Consider the following 16,572-nt stretch of genomic DNA (forward strand, 5'->3'; position numbering starts at 1 on the left):
GTTGCTGTTTCCACTTTGCAGAGGTCCAAGATCCTACAGTAGTTCCAGCCTCCATTCAGCACACTCGATGTGATCTCGCACAACCTAGCACGAGTGTTGACCCTGTTGCGGTCGCGTGCGAGACGTTGTCTATCAACGTCTATTCAGATCTACGACAACGCACGGCTCGCCCAATTCAGACAGTCGAACAGGGCGCTCGCGGCAAAAGCTCAGCGTAACCACAGTCAGCTCACAAGCGAAAGCAGATGACAACTGATTCCAGATGATCAGGAACGCAAATACGAAATGCACATGGGCACCGTAACACCCACCCACCCATCCACAAGCGCCATACACAAGCTCGAACATGACAATCTCAGCTCAACCCACCCACCCATCCATCCACAAGCGCCATACACAAGCTCGAACATGACAATCTCAGCTCAACCTAACTCGGCCCAGCCCAGCCCAGCCCAGCCCAGTCCATGCTTCTACCGAGAGAGTATCCAGGCAACCTCCCCTTCGCCAACCCCGCTATCTCCACTGGCACGCCCATTCACTTTGTCATCGCAGTTGATGTACCCGGCAACATCCCGCGCATCAGCCGGTCCGACGAGGCGAATGCTCTGTTTCAGCTTCTCCGTCTTCACGTCCCGCTGGTGCTTCTTCCAAGCATCACGAGCGCTCTTCGCCTTCTCGAATAGATTCGATCTGCGCGGCGCGTCGTCCGGGCTTGCTCCAGCGCGCTGCTCGACTCCGTAGGATGCAGGCGGCGATGTGAGAGGCGAGCCGACGTTGTGAGAGCGTCGGCGTGTCTGGGGCGGACTGTAGGGTGAGGATGGGTAAGGCTCTTGGTGCGCCGGGGTGGCGAGTGAGGTCATCGAGCGCGAGAAGGAGGGTGGCGACGAGCTGGCGTCGATGAATGAGTGGAGGCGACTCTTGACGGCGGTGGTGGAGACTCCTTGGGACTGTGGTCGCGACTGGGTGCTTTGCCAGGAGCTGCGCCGCGAGGAATCGAAGCGGAATGGCGAGGAGGGGGGGAACTGGGGCGATGATGAGTCGGAGAGAGGTGAGGTGGGCGATTCGTTGGCTGTAGCTGGTCGGTGAGTTGAGGTGGGTGAGCTTCGTACCAGGGCGAGTCCGCCTGGGAGACGGAAGAGAGGTGTTGCTAGTTGAAAGGGTGCTTCGGAGCTTGCAAGTTTCTTGGAAGACTGGTTTGGATGTTGGAGTATTGGCGAGGAGATGATCAGAGGTCTTTCAGGTTCGGAGTCTCCGCATAGCACTTTACGTGACACCAAGTCCTTGCCGTGCTGAACAACATCTCTCAAGCTCATGTCTCTTTCCAACGAACAATCCACTTCGGACTCATGGCGACGTTGCTGCAAAGGCGCTTCAGACACGCTACAAGGTTTCTTAAGAGGCCCTATCTGCGAGTTTTTCTTTATGTGGCGACCGACCCACGAGCCCATCTTCTTGAAGTTCCTATGTGGTTCCGATAATGAAGAAGGTACTACTTGAGGGCGACGAGGAGCGTCTGCTGGCAACGAGACGCTTGACTCCTTTCTCCATGCTAGCGGCTGTGGTGTGATATCCCGATCTTTGGGTGGCGTGTTTGGTTTGGAACCTTCATCGTGCTTTGCAAGGTCATTCTTATACCGATAGGCAAGCACGTTGTGATAGTCCTGCGCCAAGCTCAGAGCTTGTGTCTTATGGCTGATCTCCGGATCCTCTATACTGGCAGTGCTATCGTCTGCCAAGATACTCCCCTTTCTGAACGTTGTGAGCCCGTGACCTTGTAGGTCTAGATGAGCATTGTGTCTGGGCTGCAAAGAATCCGAACGTCGGGGATAACTTTCACACAGAGTGCCCTTGTCGCACGACGGACTCAGACGAAATGAAGGGCACGCTTTCTCCTTCGTCGTTCCATCTGAGAGGATGGAAGCAAGATCAAGGGGCATCGATAAGTCTGTCCTGGATTGTTCACGAGAGGCAGACTTAGAGACCTCCTCTGACAGACTCTCGCCACGTGTGCTATTCGAGTGTTTTGAGCCCACTGATGTGATACTGCCCTTCGGATCTTTCCCCGTCAAGACAGGATTCGACAATGACAATGCCAGTCTGGATGGGTTGCGGGCTGGAATTCCCGGGACAACCGCAGTACGCTCGTGTATGGGATCCAACGGCGTTTGTGGAAATGAGCCGTTCTTCAGTTGCCAAAGAGTGGCATTCATTTGCATAGCTGCGATGTCTTCCGGTGGCTCTGGTATGATGGGAGAATAAGACCGAACCGCGAGAAAAGATGTCGACTGATTTTGGGAGTCTTCGCCGTTGTCCCAATTAGATGGTGACTCCCATAAAGAAAATCCAGTGCTTCGAGACTGAGACTGAGTAGTCGCCACTGATGAAGAGGATGATATCCTGTGCAGAGGTGGAATCGAGGGTAAAGGCTTGTCGGAGCTTGCGTAGTTTTCTTTAGCCCGAGCAAAAGAAGTAAAAGATCGTACTGGTTGCTCCATACCCTTTAGGTGTGAAGAATATAGCATGTTCTGTCTGTCCGGAGACGGTATCTTCTGTGGGCTCATTCCTCGACTTTTGCGAACGGCGCAGGCGGAGAGCGAAGGCTACTTTACCTCGATCTTCTCCCAGAACTAGCCTGACAAAGACCTTTGGTGGGCGCCATCGCACGTGGCTGAGTACACAGACTCAATACTGACATGTGTCAAATGTGGAACAAAGGCCCAAAACAAACAGTCCTGTCAAGGTTGCATGACCGCACGTAGCTCGAACGTTGCCTGGCTGGTCACACTCGCTAAAGTCTTGTGTTCCTTTCGAGATACGTTTCAGGTGTTGCGAGTCCAGCCTCTTGCCAAAGAATGAGTGCTTCCGCTATAAACGAAAACGCGAGGTGACCGTCGTGCACACCAACAGCGAGTAGGCGGGGGCAATTCTTTTGCATAAACAAGGCGCTGTAAAGTACACTTTCTCGACCCTGTGTGCTTACTCCCTGCTTTTTTTCACGTACGCTCGACAAGATGATGGGGTTGGAGGTGATATCCTTGGAGGGACGCACTGAGGAACAATCGCCGCTTCCGGGAGTGGTCCTGGCGCGAGGTGGGGCCAGCTACTCAAGGCTTGGCCCTCCAACACCACAATTATCTCACCAAACTTGAGGTCTCGAGCTCTTCGTTTGTTTAAAGCTGAGGAGATCTTCGACTATATCGGATGTGAAACCAAATGGTAGCTTCACATTTCAGTCTCACCAAAAGTTCTTACATCGGTTTCAGTAATCCCTTTTGCACAGAACAACCAAGAAATTCGATGCGAGGGTATGTGACAATCGTCGCGCGCATCTACTCATGAGTTCGCTTATATGTCGAGACCAGCCGATCAGTGTTTTCAGGTTCTGCAACCAGATCTAAAACTTCCTCATCACATCGTTCACCAAATCAGCACCAAACGTCGCACCCGCTCCGTAGACTGCCGCGTTACCAAACTTGTGAGCCAGCTTCCCTGCCCACTCATGATGCTGTAATGATGATCAGCCCTGGGACTTCTTGTTCAAGGGAGGCATGTTCTACCTTGGGGTTCTGAGGATGCGCAGGGTTGTTAGGGTCCTGTGCTTGCTGTGCAATCAACGCTGGGTTGAACTGCTGATTGCCATTGACGTATCGAGGGTCAATGTACTGGGACGGTTGGCCGTTAGGTTGCTACATTCATTAACATCTCTGAGTGGCTTTCCGGATGCGATTCATCTCACCGGTAATTGGGCTTGGATTGACTGCATCTGTGGGGGAGCTATGACACCCTGTGAAGCAAGGTATTGCAGCTCGTTCTGGATGGTGTTGAGAGAGCGAGTGACGCCTGCCTGATCGTAACCCATTTTTCGATGTTCCTCGAGGTGTGAGGTAGAGTGGTGTAAGAAAAGCTTTGGTGATACTTGGCAATGATATCGGACGGAGGGGTCGTCTGGTTGACTTGCGACTGGTTCGTAGTGGGTTACGTCACGCACTAGTGATTACGATCGATCATGGACCCAATCTCGGTGGTATTGTAGAGCTTCACCAGTGCAACTGTGTTTATTGTTCGTTTTGTGGATATAACTGACAGCTCGTCGATGCAAAGGCATACGTAATGTGACTGTGAATTGTTGAATTCTGTGAATTGGGTATATAACGTTTAAATGCACCAGCCCGCCATTTGTCTTCACTAGGGAAATCTTCCAAATGCTTTCGAACGGGGAGAGGCCCTGTTTCATTAGTGGTCGCCTCGACCTCTGCCTCTTCCTCTACCTCCACGTTTGTTTCCTCTCCAACCGCCCCTGCCACCACGTCCGCCACGAAATCCTCGTCCGTCGTCTCTTTCACGCTCCTCCTCTTCCCTCCTCATCATCTCTCGCTCTCGCTCTAAACGTTCTGCCTCAAGCTCCTCTGGGCTCTTCTCAATGCGTACCTCTGGCTTCTTGAGATCCGTAGGGAATCTTGGGTGCGCCCCGTCTTTGCACTGTGGCCCTGCGGGACAAAAGCCACACAAGTAAAACGGACAAATTCTCTCTTTCTTATTGTGCTTGAGCGCGCAGTGTGGTCCAAGCGGGCAGAACCCCCGGTCGTAGTGCGGACAAGATGGGCGCTTGGCCTCGGGATCGATGTGGAGGTACAGGCAGTCGTCGCCGTTCGAGCACGTCTGGGTTCGTGCGTAGTATGAACATTCAGGCATTCGTCGCAGGTTGTATTCGTGTAAGAACTCGCAGGTCTCGCCCTTCTTACATAGGCCGCGCAGCCAATGTTTACAGACTAGACTGTGGGCACAGTGTCAGTTATCGCATCTCAACAGGCGCTGAGGCTCAGAAAACATACTTGTTGTATGAAGACGAGACAGGATGCTTGTCAGGACACCGACTACCTAGCGGGCAGTGCCCTTGTAGATACGCTTTGCAGGATGGCCGGTTGGGATTAAGGCCGAAACGGTACTCTCGTCGCAAAAAGTCGCTAAAGTTGAAGCTGTATTGAGCTTTCCCAGTGTCTTCAAGCTGCTGGTCGAGTGCTACCGGGGTCTGCACCTCCGTCATGGTAGAGAACTGCGCGCGAGGGTGCTAGTCTTGAAAGTTCGTGGTACAAATTGTTCAGAGGGTTGATAAGACTCGGAGCGGAAGCTGGCAGACAGCGATTGCCAGTACCAGTGCCAAGGTTGGTATGGTGGAAGTAATGTGCTGGTCAATCACTGTAGAGGCGACGCGTTTACTAGCGCGCTTGCCAAGATCCCCAAATGCACCTTTATCGTGGCCTTGCCGCCTCGCGTCCACATCATGTTGTATTCCACCTGCACGTCTCCGCGAACGAACACTCAATACCTAAAGGGACTGTTGGTCGGATGAATGGCTAAATTGAAATTCATTGCGAATGAAAGCTTGATTGACTCTCCACTGATGCAGAGAACCATGAGGCCTCGGATTCATATTTCGCCATGGCTGCATATCGAGCTTCTATAACTGCAGCTTTTCATTTCCCAGTCGTGTGGTTGTTGGTAACTTCATCGGGCGTGGACCTGCATACAACGTGTTTCCATCTCGACCGGATCCTTCACCTGCGTTGTTCAACACCCATCATGAGCAAGTAGCTAACTTCACCCTTCAGCAGGAGACAAACACTGTGCAAGAGCTACTGTACAATTTTTCTAGAATAACTTTATGTTTGACTCTACACGTCCAATTATGGCGTCAGCAGATGAATTAATTCCAAATCCTTCGCGACGATGCTATTTGGATTATGGTCAAAGGTTTTCTCTGCGACCTTGGAGCCAGCCCTGGTTATAGCTTCGAAGATCTCAAAGCCACGGCTGACACCGGCTACGATGAAAAGGGAGGCTATAGAAGATGCAAATAGCCGCTGATTGTTCTGACTTCCTGCTTGGTCTTCAGCATCGATTAGAGGACTCTTGAAATGCGAAAACAGCTTTTGCACCCCTACCGGAGACACTTTACTCTTTGGTATACGGGACGCAGTTCTTCGGCCTCTAGTGGGGATCAGCGGGTATGCGACTGTTACGGCTATCGACTGCCAGATCGTATGTGTGTTCAGCTAGCCCATATTGCTCGACATCACTCCGACCCATAGCATGTCGTCCACCCTCACCTATCTCCAATTGACACGCCTGTAATGCATGAACGACACAGTAGTTAAAAAGGGTGAGCGTCCGCATTCTTGGCCAGACGATTCTCCATTGTAACTTATGATTGATAAAGGCGAGAGACCTCGACCATGCAACTGTGGTCGTCTTCCCAATCTTCATCATATTTCAGGTCAGAAGTCTTGGCTGCTATCCGTCAGCCCTGTACTCTGGACGTGCAGCACCTATTACGTGGCTAAGCGGCAGCTAGTGGAAGATTGACGACCGATCATGAGCGGAACCTTCTACAATCATCCCCCACGCAATCACGACACCTACTTTTCTACATCACCATTAATTATGTACTGGAACGGTGTTTACTACCCCAATTGGCGCATCTATCGCGACCAACCACCAGCCACATTAAATTATAATGTCATTTCTCACGTCTTCTACGCCTTTGCCTGGTGAGTTGCTTGTTTTCGCATTGTGGCTGTGCACTAGCTAACAATAGTTCCAGGGTCAAGGAAGATGGCACAGTATACGTACGATAATTCTTACGGAACGAAAACTCTGCTGACAAGCCTGTAGCTCAGCGACGAATGGGCAGATGCTCAAATCGAAGTGCCAGGCTACGAGGATGTTCCCGCTACCAAGGGCTGCTTGAACTCCCTGGCCGAACTGAAGAAGAAGTATACCAGACTGCGAGTGGTGCTTTCGGTCGGCGGTGGCGGCGAGGGCAGCAAGCCTTTTGCCGGAGTCGCTCGAGACCCAGCTAAGCGCGATCAATTTGCACGATCATCGTTGGAGCTAGTCCAGCGATTCGGAATCGATGGAATCGACAGTGAGCTCCGACTCAGCTGTCCAGTTATCTGATGATTTGCTAACAACGTTCTTAGTCGATTGGGAGCATCCTGAAGATAGAAGCCAGGGCGAGGACTACATTGCCCTGCTGGCGGCACTACGACAGTATCTACCTGGACCTCAATACACCTTGTCTTCGGCCCTCCCTGCTGGAGAGTGGGCTCTGCAACACATCAACCTACACCAGGCCTCCTACTACCTGGATATGATCAACCTCATGGCCTACGACTACTCTGGCCCTTGGGTGAGTAAATGCGGTCATCAAGCTCAGCTCTTCACGCCTCAATCTCCGCATAGCGCAGAAGCTGCAATCTCCTGTCATTCTGCCGTCTCGTACATGATGCGGCAGGGAGTGCCACCCAACAAAATTATTCTGGGTGTGCCTGCTTACGGCCGATCGTTCACTGGGACGCGCGGGGTGGGACATTCGTTCTCTGGTCAGGCAGGAGAAGAGGGCACTTTTGAGTACCGGGATCTGCCTCGACCTGGCTCTGAAGAACATGTCGATGAGCGCGTTGGTGCAGCCTACTGCATGGGCGGCGATGGCGGTTTTGTCACCTATGACAACCCTCAAACGGTCAAGATGAAAGCCAACTACGTGCGACAGACTGGACTAGGAGGTCTTTTCTACTGGACTGGAACTGGTGATGCAAGTTCTATCACAGAGAAAGACCGCAGTCTGGTGTGGAACGGTTTTCTCGGCCTCTTCCCGCAGCAGTCTTGATCTAGGTCTGGTTCTACTTCTCGTCCACGAGCATTGCCATTCTATTTTTTCTGGAGAAAGGATACAAAAACTACAGTGTAGCATAGCGGTATCAATGTATCTACCCTACCCGATCTTTGACATGACAACCGTTGAACCCTGTATGACGTCTGTCCTCACACAAGACTGGGGGCTAGCGGGGAGCTTAGACTCGTACGCGAGGGTGGGACAGCCATACCCTGCGACGTGACCAGAAGCTCTGATCAACCTCACATTGCTGACTGTTTTGCGACAACGGAATTTGAGTCGTTACTTTCGCCCTCCAACAACACGTTCTGAACCATCTTCCCCCGTTGCAAAACTTGCAGCTGCGACGTAACTGGCTGCGGACCGCGAGTGTACGCGGCTCAATGCAGGCCTAACTGCACTTCATGTCACTGGATTCTGGTACTACGCACCACGTTGGCGCACTGAAACGTCAATCGGCTGCTAATATATTTTACAGCTGATTACGATCCAATCGGCCACCTGAATGCGATCTTCTCCCACCCCGCAACCCTCTCCTCCGTCTCGAGCACCTCCGAGGCGCTCCGCAGCTACCAAGATGACCTGGACGAAGACATCGCCGTCTTCGTCGCCTCTCAGTCCGTCTCCGATGCCGACAGCGTACAACGGATACAGGCTGCCAAGGGCGAGCTGGCGGACCTGTTCAAGAAGATCGAGAGCGTGCGCGAGCGAGCCATGCAGACAGAGCAGACTATCACCGACATGACAGCGGACATAAAGCGCCTAGACAACACAAAGCGCAATCTCACACTATCTATGACGGCCTTGAAAAGACTGCAGATGTTGACGACCGCATACGAGCAATTGCGGAGTCTTAGCAAGTCGCGCCAGTACCGGGAGTGCGCTCAGCTGTTGCAAGCTGTCATACAGTTGGTGGCGCATTTCAAGAGCTACAGGTCGATAGATCAGATTGCCACGTTGAGTCGCAATGTGGCAGATGTGCAGGGGGAGTTGCTGGAGCAGGTGTGTGAGGATTTCGAAGTCACGTTCGCAAAAGGCGACGTTGCGCAGCGCAAGGCTATGCTGGCTGAGGCATGCCTAGTCATCGATGCGCTTGGTGACCATGCCCGGACACGGCTGGTCAATTGGTACTGCAACACACAACTGCGCGAGTACAGACAGGTATTCCGTGGTAACGACGAGGTTTGTGCAATGTCGAACGGAAGTCTCCGGGTGCTCATACTGATTCTGTACAGGCTGGCTCTCTAGACAACATCTCGAGGCGATATTCCTGGTTCAACCGCATGATGAAGACCTACGATATTGAACACGCAGCGATTTTCCCGGCCTACTGGCGAGTGAACGAAATGCTCGCAAACTCCTATTGCGAAGGCACGAGAGAAGACTTCAAGGCTATCTTGCAGCGATCCATGAGACGAGGGGATGGACAGACACTGGATGTTGACCTACTGCTCTCGTGTCTCCAGGAGACCCTCAACTTTGAACATAGTTTGGAGCGGCGGTTCTCCAACGAATCTCGGTCGTCCATGGACACCATTGTTTCCAGAGACGAACGCCCTCATGGATTCAGTCAAGCCATCTCCGAGGCCTTTGAACCCTACATGAGCTTATGGGTTGAGTCACAGGATAAACAATTGGCAACATTGATACCCAAATACCGCCAACAGCCGCTTTGGAACCCTGAAGAAGATTTTTCGCCCCAAGCTGTTATACCGTCGTCAACAGAGCTCTTCCACTTCTACCGTCTCACCCTTGGACAGTGTGCTAAGCTGTCCACCGGCAGCAGGTTGGCAGAGCTTTCCACAACTTTTGCGAAGTACCTAGATCAGTACGGACAACAGGTACTATACTATTTTCTCAGTGAACGGTCCGGCGCACAAGGACCTTCCGTGGAGGAGGCTATCCTCATTCTTAACACCGCAGACTACTGTTATGCCACCTGCAATCAGCTAGAAGAGAAAATCAGAGGCCGTATCGACGAAGACTTTAAAGAAAAGGTGGACCTGCAGAGCCAGGCAGATGCCTTCATGGGTATCGCCAGTGCAATCGTTCGTGTGCTTGTCAGAAAGGTCGAGATAGCGTGCGAACCTACATGGCGAGAAATGCGCAACACGCCTTGGAGCAAACTCGAGAGTGTAGGCGATCAAAGCTCCTATGTTGCAGAGCTCTTGCGCCACGTCAAGGAAACATCGGCCGAGATACTCAAGTCGCTCCACAAGCAACAGTATGCGCGAGCGTTTTGCGATAATCTGGTTGATCTTATGGCCAACGCATATATCGCAAACATCATACAGAGCAAGCCCATCTCCGAAGTCGGTGCAGAGCAGATGCTGCTAGACTCTTACGTCTTGAAGAAAGGCTTTACAGAGCTTCCCATTCTCAATGAGGAAACTGGGGCCGCTCCACCAGCCAGGTAGGGCACCCACACTCGCGGAAATCACCAACTACTGACATCACGCAGCTTCGTCAAACGCGTCAATCAAGCCATGTCGCGGATTGACCCCCTTCTCAAAACTCTCCAAGTCCGCCCCTCCCCACCCGAAGCCCTTGTTCAAGCATATCTCATTCATATCGCCGACAAATCCGATACCAATTTCCGCAAGATCATGGACTTGAAAGGCATTCGCAAAGCCGAACAAACGCAATTGCTGGATCTGTTTGCAGCCTTCAAAGCTTCGCCTTCACACTCGGAACTCGTCGAGAACTCGACCTTCCTTACTCCGATCCAGCTCCAGGCACCACCGTCAGCTGGCACCATTGGCAGTAATGTGGGAAGCGTGATGGGAAACATGGGCACACAAAGCCTAGCGAGTGGGAGATTTGATCCGGCGGGACTGGGCAACATGCTGGTCAACGCTGCAAGGGATGGAGTGGATCGATTTGGAAGTCCAGCACCGGGGGCGCAGCAACATGCTGAAGGGGGAGATGGGAAGGCGAATCTTAATGATAATCTCAAGAACATTGGCAAGTTCTTCAGGAGGGATGTTGGTGGGTTTAGGGGATTCGGGAAGAGTGAAGGGTAGTGAAAGGAGGAAATGTTTAGATACAAGATCGAATGGCAAACTACAACTGCAACCACAACCGTAAGCATGCTACGAATTGCGTGACTGCGCGCTCCTGGTCTTGGTGAATAGCAATTACAAGACGATGCACATGAAGACATCAGCCAGCCTGGAAGTTTGCCTACCAGCACGAGATCCGATTCATTGCCATATCAACCTCGCTGCATACGTGAAACTCCACGGACCCACTCATCCAGACTGCATACTCTACCCTGCCTTCCAGCAACTAACCACCACCGCCCTCCGCTAACAGTTTTTTCCTGCTCCACCATGCCCTCGTCCCCTGATAGTAAGAACAATACAGCCAACAAAGATAAGCCGCCCGAGGATGAATCAAAGCAAGATCCTATTTATCGTCCCCCAAACGCACCTAGTCAAGTTAAGGCGCCGCAATCAGGCTTAGAGCTTTTCACCGAGCGACATCGTGCTCAGCTGGGGGATATGCCAGAAGATGCCGATAGGGAGGAAGCCGAGGTGAAAGCGGAGAAGAAGGGCAGGGAAAAAGAAGAGAGGGGTTGACCAAGTGTATCAGTGATGTTTGGAGAGCTACCGGGCTCCTGTGTAGGGGGTTGATCGCCAGGTGTAGCTCGAAGAGCATGGAGGCTCGGTCTGGATGGACGTTGAGCTGATCTATCAAGTTGAAGAAGACTGTGAGTAGAATAGCCGTAGTAGGCACAAGCAGCCTAGGTGATTATTTTTTCATTGCTAGTTCTTGAAGAGGGCTTTTCGTTTCAAGGGTCGAGTCTGCACATGTTATATGTAGATGATTGGCCTTGTTTAGGCTTATGACACGACCATGTTACACAACCTCCTAAATACGTCATGCTGCGCCATATTGACGCCCGGATTATTCATCATGGTTACCAGAGGGACGGATTTGGTTCATGGGAATCAAGGAAAAGACGGGGTCAAAACAGGGTGCTGAAACAATGTATGTTGTTGATATGAACGCTTTCTTCGGCCGCATGTACCGTATCGTATACAACACCTAGGTCTAATAGCTCATCGGCGAGAAGACAAAGCTAAATTGTATCCTAGCCAGACACCAGTTGCCACGAAGTGGGTCCTCGGCCACGTTGTTCAAACATCGTCTCGTCTCCACACGAGGTAGAGGAACAAAGATAAAGCTTTCACCACCCCGGCATTCCTGCATATCACCATCGATCTACTCACCTCCAAGCGCAAAGGTGCCGTCTTTCCAAGTACAGCGCTGTACCGAAGCAGACATTCCTCGCTTCTTCGAAATCATCTCTCTCGCCTTCGCCGACGATCACGAGTACATGGATGCTGTATTCCCCGCGCACCAAACCTCTGCCGGGCGCAAGGTAGGGAGTGAGCGCATGCTCCAAATATTCCACGGAGACCCGTATAGCAACTTCATGAAAGCTGTCGACAACGACACCGGGGAGATTGTGGCAGCTGCGAAATGGAACATTTACAAGGGCGGCGAAGTGCCTCCACAGCCTGAATTAGATGGCGACTACTGGGAAAGCAAGGAGGAAAAGGAGTTTGCGCAGTGTATTTTCCGAGGGTTCCTCGCTCCAAGACAGAAGGTGATTGAAGAAACAGACGCCCATCTGGTTGGTGTGTTTAAACATTGATTCACGTCGTCCATTCTTCCAAGTCAATCCCCTGACATGTACAGCATTGGATATGTTGATCGTCGACCCCGCCTACCAGGGCATGGGTGCTGGCAGGAAGCTAGTTAGATGGGGTCTTGCCCGGGCTGACGAGATGGGCGTGGATGTAAGTTTATCAACCACGACCAAGCGAAGATGTTCAACTGATCAGAACCAGGCTGTTGTTGAAGGATCAGATCGGGGTCGGAGACTATACGCATCAGAGGGGTTTGATGGACCCCATTACATTGTCCCTGTGCCTGAGAAGTTTGCTGCAAGGCGCAAGCAAACGTACTGGTGGATGAGGCGTCCGGCCCCGGGAAAGATGGCGACTTCGTGATTGACTACACAGAGGATCTGTGGGTTCTCTCATATGTTATAAACCCTTTGACGCAGCAGTTGCCGATTCCTGCTACAACAATATTTGAGAGTCTTTAGCAGCATTCTGGCAAAAAAGTAGAACGGCGTTGAAGATATGAAGTCTTTCACGTACCTATAGGCTTATAATACTTATGCTCAAAGATATTCTGATTCTTACCAAAATACAAAAAAGTGTACGCTTGTATCAATATTTCTTTACAACATTTTGGAGCAGTCTGGACAGTTGCTCGGTGACAAAGACTCATACCAGCCAAAAAGCCAACTTCTCCACCACTTTTGCGGCTTGTATCCACTTCCACACCAACGGAAACCCGTCCACGGGCCGGTCGTGTGTTCAAGATCTTGCGTTCGTCGCTCTGCCGCTGTTCCAGTGGCCATGCAAATCTAGTTCGTCGCTACGCACGTCCACCTGACGTACCTTTTGATCCCGCAAATCACACGTCTAGCCGTGGATGTATTTGCGAATTTCCACCAGCCAACACATTCTCCCCGGGGCGGGGGGAAATGTGCCAATTCTGTTGTCGAATGGATTTTTGCAATTCGTGCACACGGAACGTCGACGGCTCGACCGCGCCGCGAGCCTGGATACCGCAGACGGCTGCATCCATGCAGGTACCCCGGCCTGTGACATGTGTGTCATGCAGGGACCCTCAATTCCACGGCCCCAGTTCCTGTTCTTCTCGAACTCCCGGTTGCCCAGATCTTCCCTAGGCCTTTACTTGCCGAGTGTACGGTAAAGTCCATCGGGTGCGTGCGTAGTGCCATATGTTGACTTCATCTGTTCATTGAGTGCGGCGCTGAATCCGATACCGGTCGCTGCGATGCTCTCGGTCACGGCTGTCCTCTGGGAGTATTGGTGAGGTCGAAACCGCTGAGGCTGCAGGAGTGAAAATGCATTGTGTGCAGGCCTAGCCGAGCACAACGCATACGGCATTGGTATCGAATCGAAAAGAGGAGGTGTATCCACCTAGCTCCCTGCTCTGGCGCGGCAAAACGGAGAAGCCGATAATTGGGCCCATTATAGCATAGCCGCTGTTCCTGTCAGCACGGCAGAAAGCACCCCTGCGGTTTTAGGCAGGCAAGTCGAGACGGGAAGCCCATCGAGGGCCTTGCGTCGATTTGTACTGGAAGCGGCAGCGCTCGTTCCTGCGTCAGCTTTTGATGCAACTCGAGGATCCTTACAGTGCTTGGAGGCTTGTGTGCCAAGTGCTGAACAGCCTGAGATTGTGATACAGGCTGAACGCAATGGGTCAGGGTAACTGCATACCCAGCCCGTTGTGGTAGGTGTTCCTGAGCACGATTGAATAGGCGAGATGGCATGATGTTCACTCGCAGATGAGAAAGAAGACACGTTGGAGGTGATTGAGCATGCTCTGGTTGATAATTTTGTGTCGTTTGTATGTCTAATACCTGCATAGGATTTCTATAGACGAGAAGGAAATGAGCATACAATGTTTCCATGCAAGCCGCGGGAAAGAGTTTTTAGACATTTCTGGTCTGACGCAAAGAAACTGGTGTTGAAAGGTGGCCGAAGCCATGTACAAGAACCTGGCACAGTAGAAGCCAAAACGAAGCGGCCACTCAGGTCAAACACTTTGGTCCTTCGTACTGTTCGTTTGGCTGTGCGATCACTTCTTTGTGACGCTTTTGGGCGGTGCAATGCAGCTAGGTGCCTCCGCTGTGATGTGATAATCGATGTTGTAGAGATCGTGTGTGGCGAGGAACTTGACATGAGACCATGATCCTCGTCGACTAGCAGCTTGAGCTTTTCCGGCTCAAGCGACAGGGATATCATCTGATACATGTTTTCTGCTCTACACATTTGTGTGACCGTATTTCGGCCACTTTCGTAAGCATCTCTAGTGCCAGATAATGCATCGTTATAACGAGCGTGGTGATACTCCCATGGTATGAGTCTGAGATCCTCGTCCTTCAATCATTGCTTGTTCAGATCTTTGCATCGAAATCAGGAGGGTGCAAACCCAAGCCTCCTCTGGCATGTGTGCTTCGTGGATCCCAATCAACGCGCGAATAAGCTGCGATTGTGCCTTGTGAGAACGGCCGTGGCGTGGAGTAGCTCTGCGTTGGGCTTCTGTACGGTCTCTCAGTCTCTTTTTGAAAATAATTGGGTGCGCCGTCGTGGTGATCTGCAGCGTCCGGGCTGGCGAAAGCATGTGGGGGTGACTGTAGGTCTGTCTGTTCGAACTTCCGCAGCTCGTAGTTCTTGGAGTTTTCTTGGTGGTGTTTGGCATCCAAAGAGACAAACTCTCGGTTCTTACTGAACTTCACTTTGAAGAATTCCACCCACCCAGTCAGCATGCTCCATCGAAGGAGCAAGAAAAAGACCTGCAACCCAGCAAAAGACAACATTATCAACACTGCTATGACTGTGGACTGGTTGATCGCCAGCCCTTGGCCATATTTCAGGCAGGGCTCCGGGTTGCGTGGCGAATTGATGAGACATTGCAGGTATGGTTGTAGATCTTCGAGATGGTCGAGTGCGTGCGTCTGAAGCGAGTTGAGCCAAATGAACACGATTGAGAAGAAGATGACATCGACGAGAATGAAGACGACAATGGTAATGCCTCTCCACTGGAGCCATAGCACCTTTCGCACACGACGATACACAGCTCGAGCAGATCTTGTCTGGACGCTGTTCGTGTACGAAGGCAGCCCCGCGCTGCTGTGAGTCTCAGTCTTCTCGTCGCTCCACATGTTCTGCAAGTACACTTTGATACAGTATACGAAACTGACATGTTTGTCAGCAACATCCCATAGAGAGGTATCTTCGATTACTTACGTTGAAAGCTGGATCACCATGGCACCACAGGCAATTGCTAGGAGAGGGCCCCAGAAGTCCTTCATGGAGTGTTCGGAGTTGACGTGACAGACATCGCCAAAGCGGAATGAGACACCTGTGATGGTGATGGTAATCGTGAAGAAGGTTGCAGCGACGGTCCACCCCAGTCCCTGTGCCCAGTAGAAGAATTTTCTTCCCGGCGTTACGTCCCAGCAGATCTGCAGGTGCATCGACAGTGCGCGAATGAAAATCCATACACAGATTGACATGCCCCCTGAGATCAGAAAAGCACCAGAGAAAGCACAGGTCAAGCTCGAATACATATCGTTGGGCGTTATCTTGTCGTAACACTGGTCGGGTTCTGCTCCAAAAGGTATGACGAAGCCGAGCTGTCATTTGTCAGTGGGTGTCACACGTTCCTCATGAGAACAACTCACAGCCATGAGCATCGCAGCAATTATCAAGCAATAGCTCAGATAGTGTCGACGGGTCTTCTCGGCTGGGAGAATCAAGAAGGTTGCCATTAGGAAAACGAGACAGATGAGACCAGCCACATTCAAGGCCTCTGCTGCTCGGTACCATGTGTTGAATTCTGAGAAGAGATCAGCGAAGTTCGATCGGTTGAAACGATGAATAGTGCTCACCAGCAGGGTATAGAAAGTCTGTCAGTGGGCATGGTAAGCAACAGACCAAGCCTTTCTTTATTCTGTCGACGGGCGCACAAAAACGTCCGGCAGTAACTGTTGATGTCAGCAAGGCTCGGTGCAGGTTTCGGACATGACATACAACCATCCAGGCCGAACTGAGACACATCATAGAAAGGCGGAGGGCAGAATCCCCGGAGTGGATCTGCTAATGATGCTAGAGTTGCATTGTCCATTTTGGCTACTGTTGCGATCGGAAGGGCTGTCAACATGTACACTTCGTCTACAGAAAGCTAGACACGCGCGACATGGAGCGTCTTCTAGTCTTAGACACGCTCGACTCAGATTGTGTGGATCTTCCAGTCCGAATGTCAGAGTCGCAGGCACAGTC

The 16,572-nt window shown here is 51.7% G+C and overlaps 7 protein-coding genes across 8 annotated transcripts, besides 4 other annotated features; 3 read left to right on the forward strand and 4 right to left on the reverse strand.

Annotated features, from left to right (window-relative positions):
• Window positions 1-363: 363 nt before the first annotated feature.
• Window positions 364-385: a tandem repeat.
• A 50-nt stretch (window positions 386-435) lies between these two features.
• Window positions 436-461: a tandem repeat.
• A 9-nt stretch (window positions 462-470) lies between these two features.
• On the reverse strand, window positions 471-1,313 carry EKO05_0002291 (uncharacterized protein; the record flags this gene model as incomplete). The annotated part of the gene is made up of 1 exon (XM_038947473.2): window positions 471-1,313. One exon carries the CDS (start codon window positions 1,311-1,313, stop codon window positions 471-473), a length of 843 nt encoding a protein of 280 aa, XP_038792961.2.
• Window positions 1,314-3,394: 2,081 nt separating this feature from the next.
• On the reverse strand, window positions 3,395-3,859 carry EKO05_0002292 (uncharacterized protein; the record flags this gene model as incomplete). The annotated part of the gene is made up of 3 exons (XM_038944011.1): window positions 3,395-3,505; window positions 3,558-3,686; window positions 3,737-3,859. 3 exons carry the CDS (start codon window positions 3,857-3,859, stop codon window positions 3,395-3,397), a joined length of 363 nt encoding a protein of 120 aa, XP_038792962.1.
• Window positions 3,860-4,233: 374 nt separating this feature from the next.
• Window positions 4,234-5,044, reverse strand: EKO05_0002293 (RNA-binding component of cleavage and polyadenylation factor; the record flags this gene model as incomplete). The annotated part of the gene is made up of 2 exons (XM_038943963.1): window positions 4,234-4,774; window positions 4,833-5,044. 2 exons carry the CDS (start codon window positions 5,042-5,044, stop codon window positions 4,234-4,236), a joined length of 753 nt encoding a protein of 250 aa, XP_038792963.1.
• Window positions 4,244-4,274: a tandem repeat.
• Window positions 4,321-4,384: a tandem repeat.
• Window positions 5,045-6,372: 1,328 nt separating the features above from the next.
• Window positions 6,373-7,669, forward strand: EKO05_0002294 (Chitinase; the record flags this gene model as incomplete). The annotated part of the gene is made up of 4 exons (XM_038944015.1): window positions 6,373-6,548; window positions 6,602-6,626; window positions 6,673-6,925; window positions 6,981-7,669. 4 exons carry the CDS (start codon window positions 6,373-6,375, stop codon window positions 7,667-7,669), a joined length of 1,143 nt encoding a protein of 380 aa, XP_038792964.1.
• Window positions 7,670-8,079: 410 nt separating this feature from the next.
• On the forward strand, window positions 8,080-10,698 carry EKO05_0002295 (Vacuolar protein sorting-associated protein 53; the record flags this gene model as incomplete). Its single annotated transcript, XM_059635880.1, has 4 exons — window positions 8,080-8,125; window positions 8,154-8,857; window positions 8,911-10,088; window positions 10,137-10,698. The coding sequence occupies 4 exons, from the start codon at window positions 8,080-8,082 to the stop codon at window positions 10,696-10,698; spliced, it is 2,490 nt and encodes an 829-aa protein (XP_059491863.1).
• A 1,319-nt stretch (window positions 10,699-12,017) lies between these two features.
• On the forward strand, window positions 12,018-12,696 carry EKO05_0002296 (uncharacterized protein; the record flags this gene model as incomplete). Of its 2 annotated transcripts, XM_038944214.2 has the most annotated exons (3): window positions 12,018-12,321; window positions 12,383-12,483; window positions 12,535-12,696. In XM_038944214.2, the coding sequence occupies 3 exons, from the start codon at window positions 12,018-12,020 to the stop codon at window positions 12,694-12,696; spliced, it is 567 nt and encodes a 188-aa protein (XP_038792967.2). The 2 variants fall into 2 exon arrangements, with proteins under 2 accessions (XP_038792967.2, XP_059491864.1); XM_059635881.1 differs by having other exon boundaries at window positions 12,383-12,696.
• Window positions 12,697-14,684: 1,988 nt separating this feature from the next.
• Window positions 14,685-16,417, reverse strand: EKO05_0002297 (uncharacterized protein; the record flags this gene model as incomplete). Its single annotated transcript, XM_038944026.1, has 5 exons — window positions 14,685-15,486; window positions 15,538-15,926; window positions 15,975-16,129; window positions 16,182-16,277; window positions 16,324-16,417. 5 exons carry the CDS (start codon window positions 16,415-16,417, stop codon window positions 14,685-14,687), a joined length of 1,536 nt encoding a protein of 511 aa, XP_038792968.1.
• Window positions 16,418-16,572: the final 155 nt, after the last annotated feature.

Source organism: Ascochyta rabiei, chromosome 3, assembly GCF_004011695.2.
Source record: "Ascochyta rabiei chromosome 3, complete sequence".
Taxonomy (NCBI): Eukaryota; Fungi; Ascomycota; class Dothideomycetes; order Pleosporales; family Didymellaceae; genus Ascochyta; species Ascochyta rabiei.